The sequence below is a fragment of the Castor canadensis genome, chromosome 13 (genome assembly GCF_047511655.1).
Source record: "Castor canadensis chromosome 13, mCasCan1.hap1v2, whole genome shotgun sequence".
NCBI classification, from domain to species: Eukaryota; Metazoa; Chordata; class Mammalia; order Rodentia; family Castoridae; genus Castor; species Castor canadensis.
In genome coordinates, this window is record NC_133398.1 from 38,165,687 (window position 1) to 38,178,643 (window position 12,957).

Sequence of the window (12,957 nt, forward strand, 5' to 3'; positions counted from 1 at the left end):
TTGAAAGAAAAAATGATACAGGTATTAGTTTTCAGTGAATGAAAAGTCATGGGAAAATTGTAATAATGATATATATAATAATTGTATAAATGATATGATATAATATAATATAATTTAATTTAATATAAAGAGTTATGGCAAAGTTGTAATATAATTACAAGGAAGATGGGTACAGGAACCCAGTAATGACTTAGAAGTAGCAGAGAGAGACAAAGAAAATCAAGTCTTACTCTTGACCCAGTTAACACATGAAGCATACAAAAAAAGGCATAGTCTTCACCAAAGAGGGTATGAGAATACAGCCAGATTTCACAACGCAGAGTACTAACCACTATACAATCACAGCATACAGACAGATTTCAGTCACGGTTGAAGAATGTTTTGTTTCTGGTTGCAGATATCAGGTAAGGACTATTCAGTTTCCCAAAGGGCCTATTGGGAATGAAGGCTGTCTTACAGCATTCAGGGCAGCAGCCAGAGCCCTTGTCTTGGGGAGGTCTGTCTGGTTCATGAAGCAGTAGTATGGTCTATTCCAATACTTACTGTGAGTTCCAAGAAGAGTGCCAAAAGCTATGGTTAAGAAAGGTCTTAAAAGTATTCAAGTTTATGGACAGGATTTGCATGAAAATACTAGAAACAGAGGGGTCAGGGTTCGGGTCGCGGGGCGGAGGGAAGAGCGGGCGGGCGGGAGGCGCCGGCGCCAGACGCGGAGGAAAGAAGCTACGACTAGCCACCTAGAGGCCGCGGAGTCAGCGACGACCGAACCAGTCGAGCCGCCGCCGCCGCCGCGCCCCCATGGCGGCCGCCAAGGACAGTCATGAGGACCATGACACTTCCACTGAGAATGCAGATGAGTCCAACCACGACCCCCAGTTTGAGCCAATAGTTTCTCTTCCTGAGCAAGAAATTAAAACACTGGAGGAAGATGAAGAGGAACTTTTTAAAATGCGGGCCAAGCTCTTCCGATTTGCTTCGGAGAATGACCTCCCAGAATGGAAGGAGCGAGGCACTGGCGATGTCAAGCTCCTGAAGCACAAGGAGAAAGGGACCATCCGCCTCCTTATGAGGAGGGACAAGACCCTGAAGATATGTGCCAACCACTACATCACACCAATGATGGAACTGAAGCCGAATGCTGGCAGTGACCGTGCCTGGGTCTGGAACACCCATGCTGACTTTGCTGATGAGTGCCCCAAGCCGGAGCTACTCGCCATTCGATTCCTAAATGCTGAGAATGCACAGAAGTTCAAAACAAAGTTTGAAGAGTGCAGGAAAGAGATTGAAGAGAGAGAAAAGAAAGCAGGACCAGGCAAAAATGATAATGCTGAAAAAGTGGCTGAAAAGCTGGAAGCTCTTTCTGTAAAGGAGACTGGAGATGAGGCAGAAGCAGAAGAGAAATCAGAGGAGAAGCAATGAGTCGTCCTCTCCTTTTCCTTTCTTTCTTTTCTTTACTTTTTTTTTTTTTTTTTTTTTTGATTTTGCCCTGCCCTTCCTTTTTGGTTTGTTTTTATTCTGTTTTGTTTTTACAAGGGACTTTATATAAAAAGAACTGAATTCCAACATTCAGGTTGTTTTTTTTTTTGTTTATTTTTGTTTTTCCTAAGTTTTTACCCTACTGAAGATGACTTCAGAAAATCCATTCCCCAGTCATGAAAATGTACTGTGCTAACTTTCTTTTCCATAGTGGAAACACTTATTTATAGTCATCAAAATAGTGAATAAAAAACGCCTTTGAAACCTGGAAAAAAAAAAAAATACTAGAAACAACTTAAAGATCCAGGGCCAGGTGTAGTGGTACAACCTTGGAATCCCAGCTAGTAAGGAAGCAGATGTGGAGGATTGCAATTCGAGGCCAGCCCCTGCAAAAGCAAAAGCATAAGACTCTGCCTAAAAAAAAAAAAAAGAAAGAAAAAAGGACTGGGGGTGTGGCTCAAGAGGTAGAGTACTTGCATAGCAAAGTGTGAGGCCCTGAACAGTGTCTAAATTATAATACATCCATAGAAACAAATACTATGTAGCTATTTTAAAAAGCAGTAGCTCTGTTTGTGCTAGTAGAAAAACTATGTAGTTCTTAATAGAGCAGTAGCTCTATTGGTACTAATATGAAAAATCTCAAAGATATAATAGTAAATAAAAAAGTGAGGTAAAGGAGTATGTGTGTGATATACACATACATTCACTTATGAATACACACATGCTTGTAGTGTGCATTATTTATGTAATGATTCACAAGACACAAGTGATGCGATGGGTAAAAGGGACTACAGCCCTGGGAGTCTAAAGTAGAGGGAAAATTTGCATTATACATAACTTTTAAATCTTATGTTCCCATATCTATTACCTATTAAAAACATTACAATAGCAATGATAGGGAGAAGGTTTAAAGACTTTGAGAAAAAAAGGAGGGATGAGAAGCTGGTGGTCTTCACAGGAGCAGAGTTGAGGAAGTGAAGGTTAAGCTAGGTAGCCATGATCAAAGAAAATCCTGGAGTATGAGATTACGGAAAGTGTCTTCTTGGTGCTTCTAAATCTTAAGAGGTAGGATCCTAAAGTGGTTCCTTTTTCAGGACTTCAGTTATAACACAAGAAGGAACTCTTTTTGCTTGGTGGGGAGGTCATAACATGTAAGAGCACAACTCTGCAGGAAACAGTTGATTTGCTCTTTGTCTTAGTGATAGCCCCTGAGAAAATACTGATCATCTCTCAGGCTGACCTGCTACAATCTCAGATCTCCTAGCATGGCTCCATTTAAACACAGTCCTGCTAATCTGGTTACTCAGTTCTGTCCCTGTTTACTAAGACTCTCCTTCCTCAGCTTTCAACAGCCCAAGGGCTTCTGTCAAGCCTTCCTTATAGCTTATCTCCATGCCTTCTCCTTTACTGTCCCTTCCACCTGAAACACCCACCCACCTGCTGCCACCGCAGTCTCTGTTTCTAGAGCTAAAAGTCTCACCTCCTCCCCCAGATTTTTCTGAAACTAAACCAAATAAGGTACAGATTCATATCCATTCCCACCCACACTACCAACATTACTGTCTCATCAGCATTAACAATGTCATCAAACACTTATTAAGTGCATAAGGCCAGGTATTCATCCAGAGGATACAGACATGACCCTATATAATCTCTTCCCTTAAATTTCTGACAATCTTATAAGAATGACATAAGCATAGCTAGGTTTCAATGTCAGTTTCCCAAAATCTACTTAATAAAATATATTAATACTTTAAAATATATTAATAAAATATTTAATAAAATAAATAAGTATAAATGACTAAACTTATGGGGAAATTCAAATCACAATCAGAGGAATGCAAATTAAAACACAGGATACCATACCTTGTTCAAATTGATAAGAATTAGTTAAAATAATAATACTCAATGTGGCTGCAGCCCATTCAGATATGAAAGCACAAACTGAAAAAGGCTTTCTAAAATAAATTTAGAAATTGATTGTCTTAAAAAAAAGAATATACTTTTTTTATTTTATCAATACTGGCAATTGAACCCTGGGCCTATTTACATATGCTATGCAGGCACTCTATGAATTGAGCCACATCCTCAGCCCCCAAAGAGTACCCTCTTTAGCTTCGTAAATTATTTGAATATTTCAAGAAAGCTAAGTTAATCAGAAATGAAAACAGATTTGCATAAGGTGATGTTCATCATAACATTGTTTTTTAATAAAATAATAAGAAATGTTATTGGACATATAATATATTATATTTAAATAATATTACCTAGTAATAATTACTGAATGTTTTTAAAATATTTAATAACAATAAAATTTATAAAAACTAAGTGAGAAAATAAAAATAATCCAAGTTAAGTAAATTTATCTTCATATATAAATATATAAAACTAAAACGCATAGCTAATGTTAATAGTTAATATTTTGCTGTTATTGGCTTTAAGTGCTGGGCCTTGGAAAAAGCTAAAAACAGGATTAATTTGAACATAAAGGAGAATTTGGTAGAAATGATGATGGACATTTCTGGCTACTTAATCATCCATAAAAGATTGGCTAAATATACTCTACCAGGTTCTATATTGGGTTCTAGAATACCACCAATAAAAAGCATGGCTTGGACATTCAAGGAACTTGCAGAAGTACAAAGGAAGGCATATTAGTAAACAAGTATCCCTATTACCTCATGGTAAATGCCAATCCAGAAAGTGTTCATAGAGTCTGAAGACTTTATCCAAAACAAACCAAAAAAACTGATACCTGTCTGGCTTTTTAAAAAATGAAAAGTTACTTAGGTTAGATAAGAGAATATTCTAGGTATGGGAAGCAGCAAGTGCAATGTCTCTGAGAACTTCTGGAGAAAAAAATCATTCAGTAGGTTGGAAATATTAACTAAACAGGGTAGCAGAAACAGTTAAGGCTGGAAAGGCAGGTAGGATCTATATGAGTGCTTTCCAAACTACATTTTGTTAAGGACCTGATTTTCTATTTCAATGTCACAGTCTGATATTTGTAGTCCATACTGTAATGAGACAAGGCCACTGATGTGGTTGACATCAGTAACAATTAATGACAATTAATTGCTTCTAAATGCTCACTTTCAATTTCAGTACTTATTTCATCAAAAACTAGAAACAAACAGTTCCTGAGCTAGACTGTGCTGGTCCATGAATCACACTTTGAGTAGTACTGAGCTATATCATAAAAGATTTTATTCTGTCATGAAGGCAATGTGGAGCCATTGAAGTATTTTTTATGATTTCCTTTTTAAAAATCATAGCTTTACCAGATGATTTACAATGCTAAGAGAAAGATACTATTATTCTCTCCATTTTCTGGTTTAAGAAAATGTGGTTCGTGAAGATTTCCTCACAATGATACACTGAGAAAAACTGGCAATTCATAACAGGCAAAGAATTAATTTCTCTGAAACATAAAAAGCTCCTGAGAATTAGTTAGGAAAATACCAAAGCTCAATAGAAAATGGGCAAAGAATAGACCATTCACAGATATAGCTACCAGTAGCCTTTATACATATGAAAATATGCTCAACTTTACTAGTAAGGAATACATATTTTAAACTAGAGACACTATCTAAAAGACTACCAAAAATCCAAAAGCTTGACAATTCACTCTGTTGGTGGGTTAGGAAAAAGCACCCTCATGGCATTATTAGTAGGAGTATAAATTAGTACACTCCTTTTGGAAAGCTTATATCCTTTGAAGCAGTCACTAAAGCCATTCACAAACAGCCTTCTTTGTATCTTTCAAGGTCTTTCATACTATTCACTTGAGTTAGATAGGGTTAGGAAGGTGCTTTGCAGAGTAAATGTGAACAAAAGTGATGTATGTAATTTCTGAGCAGAAGTTTTAAGAACCAGAGTGTAAGTTGCTATGTTTTCATTCACTTATTATCTTTGCTTTCCTTTTACCATTGTGACTGGCAATGTTCCTGATGCTGGTTGCTCCATTAGCCCCATCACAGAAGATAACTTAAAAGCAGAACTCTTTGACATGACATATAGCATGGGCAAACAACAAATCTTTATTTTTTTAAGTTATTGAAAATTGACTTGGAATTTAGCAATATGTATAGGGATTACAAATGCATATTCCCCTCAGATATATTTGTATACATGTGAAATGACACATAAAAGATTTCTCACTTCTAACATGGCTTATTATACCAAATGACTCAAAGTGACCAAATGAAATCCAACAGAGGATTAGTTAAATAAACATTTACATAATTATTCTGCTATAAAAAATGAAAAAAATTCTCTTAGAGCTGATATGGAAGTGATAAAGGAAAAGATGGTCTCGGTGTGTATAATATACCACCCTTTATATAAAAGGAAAAATAGAAGATGTTAATATTTACTTATGCTTGCCAAATAAATTCTATGATAAATAAGAAACTAACTACCAAGGGGTAACATAGGCAGAACTTCAATTACTCATGGGGAAAAAAAATCTTTGGTGCTACGTTTACTTCACTCTGTCACAATCTCAACCAATCTGGCAGAAAATCTCATGTTAAGTATAAATGGTGCACTCTAAACTCTGGTTTATCTTTCTCCTCTTAAATAATCAACTTCCAGTTACTCTACCCATGTTCTGAATATCTTCACTGCTGTTTTCCTATTCAGGTTTACAGCAATGGTTGTTACTCTTAGAGAAACCATGCCTTTTCTTTAGATAATTCCAATGTTTAGCAAATGTTTTCAGCTATTCTTTGAGAGTCTCTGAATTATCTTATAACTTAAATTGTGACTGCTGCAATATATTCTTATTTTTTTCATTCAGAACTTTCCTTTTACATGAAAAAAAGTGATTTTATTTTCCTTTACAATAAGAATTGCAAGACTCTTACTTCTGAAAAAATTAGAAATAAAAAATTAGTAAGAAGATTGACTATAAACATTCAGCTTAAATGTTTACCTCATGTCAGTCTACATCAATGGACCCCTAGTATTTTTGATTAAACAGCCTTATTATTCATTTTAAAATTATACACACATACAATTATATTAATGTATTAATTACATGAAAGCTAAAATGTGAAAAGCATAAAAGAAATAAACATTTTAAAAACTTTAAAGATTTATTAATGATAAAAAATAAGTTTTATAAGCAGGACATAGTGGTACACACCTACAATTATAGCACTCGGGCTGAGGTAGGATGATTGTGAGTTCTAGACCAACCTGGGCTATACAGTGAGACACTGTCTCAAAACTACATAGTTTTGAGACAGTGTCTCACTGTGTATATATATATATATATATATATATATGCTGGAGACAGGGCTCAGGTGGCAGAATGCCTATCTAGCAAGCACAAAGCCCTGAGTTCAAACCCCAGTACCACCATATATGTATGAGACGGAGAAAGATGTTTATATATATTGAGTATATTGTAAGCATTTTTTATAGTCAAATTACAGGTGCTTATATGAAGCTAGAACAATTTAAGCATCAAAATAAGTGATATTAATAGATTACTGTTCATATCATAAAGTAGGAACCCATAAGTTCATACTAATTTAAATTACCAAGAGAAATAGAAAATCTCCACCTTCTGCTAACACTAATTAATGTAAAAAGGTTAATGAAAACAAAGTTGGTATTTGGCAACCATCCTTAGTGATGACGGCTTCAGACAAATCATCAATGATACTTCATCATTGATATCAAAGATATCAACAGTCTCAGAGGATCGCACAACAAAGCACTTACCAAATAAAAAGGTAAAAGGGGTGGCTTTAAAATGGAGAAACCCAGTTGATACAAACTTAACCAAATGATTAAGGCTAACATAAACAATAGGACAGGTTGATATGTACTTCCTGATGCCATGCACCGAAAAGAGCACAGCATGGGTTTTGTGATTTCCACCAAGAAAGCCTGGCCTGAATCTGAACATGAGGAAATACTGAATGAAACAGAAGAACATGCTACAAAATGAAAAGTCTATAGCATTAAAAACTGTGGAAGATGGAAAAGACTGAGGAACCATTCCAGAGTAAAGGAGATTAAAAAGTCACAATTATTAAATGCAACACGCCATCCTGGATTGGATTCCATATCAGAAAGGAGAGAGAGACCTTGTTAGGATGACTGGCAAAATTTGCATGGGATCCTAGTGATAGTGTTGTTAATGTTGTTTTCCTAATTTGGATGGTTATTTAGGAGAGGATATTTATTTTGGGGGCAATATAAGAATATTTAGAAGTGACAGAATACCATGTCTCCAACTTTCAAATGCTGAGAAAAAGATTGATCAGAATGGAGGGAGGGTGATGAAGCAAATGTGAATATCAACAACTGGTGCGTTGGGTGAGGGGGATATGGGAATCCTTTATACCACTGTTTTGCAATTTTTCCTTAAGTGTGAAATTATTTTAAAATAGTGCTGGTGACAAAAGACCAAAAATCGTATGTTCTCCCTCATATGCGGACATTAGATCAAGGGCAAACACAAGGGGATTGAACTTTGATTACAAGATAAAAGCGAGTGCAGTAAGACACCTAAAAAATTAGCTAGCATTTGTTGCCCTCAACGCAGAGAAACTAAAGCAGATACCTTAAAAACAACTGAGGCCAATAGGAGAAGGGGACCAGGAACTAGAGAAAAGGTTAGATCAAAAAGAATTAACCTAGAAGGTAACACACATGCACAGGAAATTAATGTGAGTCAACTCCCTGTATAGCTATCCTTATCTCAACTAGCAAAAACCCTTGTTCCTTCCTATTATTGCTTATATTCTCTCTTCAACAAAATTAGAGATAAGGGCAAAATAGTTTCTGCCGGGTATGGGGTGGGGGGCGGGGCCGGAGTTGGTGGTAAGGGAGGGGGTGGGGGAAGCGGGGAGAAATGACCCAAGCATTGTATGCACATATGAATAATAAAAAAATAAAAATTAAAATAAATAAATAAATAAAATAGGGCTGGTGAAATGGCTCAAGTGATAGAGTGCCTGCCTGGCAAGTGTGAGGCTCAGAGTTCAAACCCCAGTATTGCCAAAAAAATGTGGGGGGGAGGGGGGATATGTTTACACATGTGAGCATGCTTGCATTTTTTAGTATCTGGCATGCTTTATACTAGTGACAGTCATCTGTCACTTAAAAACATCCCTTCTTCCTGAAGTTTGCTTATCTACTGACACACAGATAAGGACACATTTTGTTATAAGGAAACTGGAAACACTGAAAATGAAAAATATTTATTTTACTTTCTACATTGTTGTATATCTTAATGTTTTGATGCCTTGGGTCTTAAATTAGGGAATCCATAAAAATTTCTATACCCTACTTCTGTTCCTGTGTACATCAGCCAGCAGTACTTGAACTGACCTAAGAGGCCTTGAAATAGTGCCCTTCCCTAACCTCAACCTAAAATGGTTTCAAAGACATGACAGAACTGAAAATAAGCATATAACTGTACCTTCAAGTTTTCACCCACTAGGTCTATTTGATTTCCATTAATCAGCACAGAAAAAGCCAAGGCCACCTCCCATCTCTTAAGGTTCTAGTTTAACTGCCATGCATTCCCAGAAGCACACTGTAAGAAGATGACTAATCACTGATGGCTTCTCCGGCACCATATGTCTCCCAATTTCAAAGAAAAAACTGTCTCAACCATTATTGGAACAGATTTCCTACCTCCTGCAGCTGGAGTCGGACCTTGGTAACTGCTCGGATCCAGTGTGCTCTGGCTTGGGTAAATGGTGAAGACACATTCTCCTCAGGAAGACTTGTAACAAAGAAAAGAATTTCTTAAAAATAGCAAAGACCACAAGGTGACAGTACTCAAAGCAACAATGCAAAATATCTATAATAAAATGGTTTATACTCATGCCTACACTTGTTTAGTGATTCAGGCCACTAAAACAGCACAATTCTGAATACCTAATGCAAAAACAATTCTTCTCTAAAATGACAACTCCTTTTAGCTTTTTATCTGTTCTCACTCTCCCTTTTTTCACTTACCCAATGAGGCAGCTTACTAGGCAGGGAGAGGTCATAACCCTAGAAGCCAGGTAAGGGACCTGAGTCAATGTCAAGCATAGAAACCATGCAGAGAGGTGTGGAATAAGCCTTTCAACCTCTCTCATCTTACCTCTAGAGACCACCAGCCTCCAATGGGGGGAACAGTTGTATAGCTACATCAGGGCAGAATTTCATTCCTATGAACCCTTCCAGCTACACTATTTTGGAAGATTTACCAATTCCTAGATAAGAAAAATGCCAAGAAAAAAAAAATCACAGCTCTTTCCTGCCACGATCTTGTTTCTTGAGCTGCCTCAGTAAAATGAATAATAAATATAACAAAGTATGTTTGAGACAGAAACTCTACTTTGTATGAGAAAAGTCATCATCCAGGTTCTTAACTGAAATAGTGGTTAATTTTTGGTGTTAATGTTTCCCCTTTCTCCTTCTGGACTCTAAAGCCAAGGTAGTGAACAAATGTCTACTACCTGTGCATACAAAATATATGCCAGGCTCTGATGCCATCCAAATGAGTTGGTTGTTCTAAAACAATTGTAAGCATGTCTGGCCAAGTCAGAACTGGGTTTCATGTGCACTGCTAGGTCCCAAGAGGACACAATAGGAAGAGAAAAACAAGTACTCATGGTAGGCACTTCTGCTTCTTTATCAAGAGCTCAGTCCTGCTGGACACAGTGGCTCATGCCTGTAATTTTAGCTACAAGTGAGGCTGAAACCAGGAAGATTATGGTTTAAGGCTAACCCAGGCAAATAGTTTATGAGTCCCCCATCCCCAAACTAACCAGAGCAAAATGGACTGGAGGTGTGGTTCAAGCAGAACTTGTAAGTGTGAAGCCTTGAGTTCAAATTCTAGTCCCACCCAAAAAAAAAAAAAAAGAAAGAAAAAAGAGCTCAGCCCTGACAACAGTATCTGCCAAGTTAAGGTCCAGAAAGAGCCAGCTTTTCAGTGGGAAGGGTGGACCAGAGTTCAGTCTTCTGACTATCTTATCTAGTACATACGCCAAATGAGATGACTAAAAGCCAAGAACAGAGCTGGGTGTGGTGGTGCGTGCCTGTAATCTCAGCCCTTGGGAAGTGGAGGCAAGAGGATTGTGAGTTTAAAGCCAGCCTGGGCTACATAATAAGACCTTGTCTCAAAAAAAAAAAGGTTAAGGTAAAGAAAGCAAGTTGTATCATCAGAAAGGTATGTGATTCATACAATAATCCAGTGATGAAATAGAAACACCAACCATTCCCTACCCTTTACCATGTAATTAGCATTCACTGCTCTGGTCTTTCAGTGAGAAGCTTTATTATCAGATTTTTTTTATATTATTATTATTATTATACTGGGGGTACATGTGACATTTACAAAAGTTCTTACACCTTCTCCATCATTCTCCTTTATTCCCTCTCCCTATTTTCAGATCTTGATATTTGAGAATAAGTCATACCCAGTCCTTACCACTCTATTCTAGTGGTTTTCAACTGGAGATAATTTTGCTCCTGGGAGAAAATCTGGCAATGTCTAGAGATAGTTCTGGTTGTCACAACTGGGGATTACTACTGGGGATGCTACTAAAAACTGTTAATATATACAATAGCTCCCAGTAACAATGATCTGGTCGAAAAGGTCAATAGTATCAAGACTGAGAAACCTGCTATACTCCAACCTCTCAGCTATTCTAACCAATTTAGCTCAATTATAGTAACAGCCCTCAAACTCTTTACTAAGTTTCCTTATAAAACTATTAAAAGGACAAGGATTTTTTTGTTGTTTTAAGACAGGCTCTTGCTATATATAGCTCAGGTTGGACTCAAATTCATGATCCTTCTGTCACTTCCCAAGTGCTGAGATTACAGATGTATACATCATGCCTCGTAAAAAGATAAATTTAACAAATTTTTTTCTTACACATACAAATTGCCCAGCACACTGATAGGTTATGAGGAGGCAGATGAGTGAGTTAAATCTGTCTGCTAGGCTAAGTCTTTCTTAATTATATTCTATTTTTTTCTCAGCCAGGTAAAACAAAACAAAAAAGTGTTCACACACACACAAAAAAGCTTACATATTAATAAGCTGGGAAGTCAGACAAAGCAATAGGGTCATTACAGGGCTCAGGTTTGGTTACAGACTCAGAGGATGCCATATGTGAAGTCAGACTTAGCCAGACACTGGTGGCTCACACCTGTAATTCTAGCTGTTCAGGAGGCAGAGATCAGTGGCTCACGGTTTGAAGCCAGCCTGGGCAAATAGTTCGTGAGACCCTATCTTGAAAAAAACCCTTCATAAAAAAAGGGCTGATGGAGTGGCTCAAGGTGTAGACCCTGACTTCAAGAACCAGTACCACCCAAAAAAAAAAACCCAAATGTTCTTTAGAGGTCCCCCAAATATCATGGGCATTATACCAAAAATCAAAGGAAGCAGGACAGAGTTGAGTGTGGTTGTCTACACGGGAACAAAAAACGAAAAGCATTTATGTTCAGTAAGTGATACCACAGGGCAGGTACTAATGTATTCAGTGAGGTATTCATCACTTACCTTTCCTCACGGCCTACAATGTGGCCCTTGTGTAGCACCAGATCTGGGGGAGGATGGATCATGGCATCATCTTTCATCTTCTTGGATTCACATGTTCTCCCCTTTTCTGCTTCACCTGTCACCTCCAAAAATTTCTCTTGTTCTCCAAAACCAGCCTGGCCATCTCGGGATAGACTGCCAGAGCTGTGGCAGGAATGAATTGAGTCCCTCTCCCGACCGTCATCACCTTGTTCATGATACTGGTCTAGCTCACTCAGCTGAGAACTTCCTTGACTCACATTACAGGAGGAGCCATACCTGCTACTGCTGGTGGGGCTGTGAAAATGAGAGGAAGACAGATGAGTAAATAAATACAAACTAGAGACCATGGCACAAACATGAATAAATTCAGTAAATAATGATTACATCAGGGGCAATAATCACAAACAGGAAGTTTCTAGGAAAAGAGGACCAAATTTCACAATCTAGAAATATTAGTCTCTATTCAGCAGATCTACAACAGGATAAGACACAACACATTGGGTTTTCTAATAACACTTAACCTCAGCCCTATTCCTCATTTTCAAGGAAAAAAATATACATGTATGTATTTATGTATACATATATGCATATAAATATAAATATATATATATATATATTTGATACGGGGTACTGAACTCAGGACCTTGCACTTGTTAAGCAAGCATTCTACTACTTGAGTCACACCCCAGTAAGAATATTTTATATTAATGTGCTATTTGTGAGTAGGGTTAAGAAATATTAAATGCCCTATTGCTTATCCCTAAAATTCTTTATTCAGTCCTTTAAAGAAACTTGTCCAGTGGTTGTGATTAAAAGTTTCTAAATTCCACATAGTAAAATGCAATGAATGAACTCCAATCCCATTTTCTATTTAATAAACTGAAATCCTCATTTATTCTTTTACAATTGTAAATGTGTATGTCTGTGCCTTAGCA

The 12,957-nt window shown here is 37.2% G+C and overlaps 1 protein-coding gene and 1 pseudogene across 13 annotated transcripts in view; one reads left to right on the top strand and one right to left on the bottom strand.

Moving 5' to 3' along the window:
* Window positions 1-12,957, bottom strand: part of Unc13b (unc-13 homolog B) — a 197,953-nt gene that overhangs the window by 77,354 nt on the left and 107,642 nt on the right. For all 13 annotated transcript variants that reach the window (XM_074051534.1, XM_074051535.1, XM_074051538.1 and 10 more), the window contains 2 exons: window positions 12,002-12,316; window positions 9,133-9,223 (listed from right to left, as the gene is read on the bottom strand). In XM_074051534.1, coding sequence (XP_073907635.1) covers window positions 9,133-9,223; window positions 12,002-12,316 — 406 coding nt within the window. The remainder of the gene's footprint in view (window positions 1-9,132; window positions 9,224-12,001; window positions 12,317-12,957) is intronic.
* Window positions 647-1,758, top strand: LOC109685313 (ran-specific GTPase-activating protein pseudogene; annotated as a pseudogene).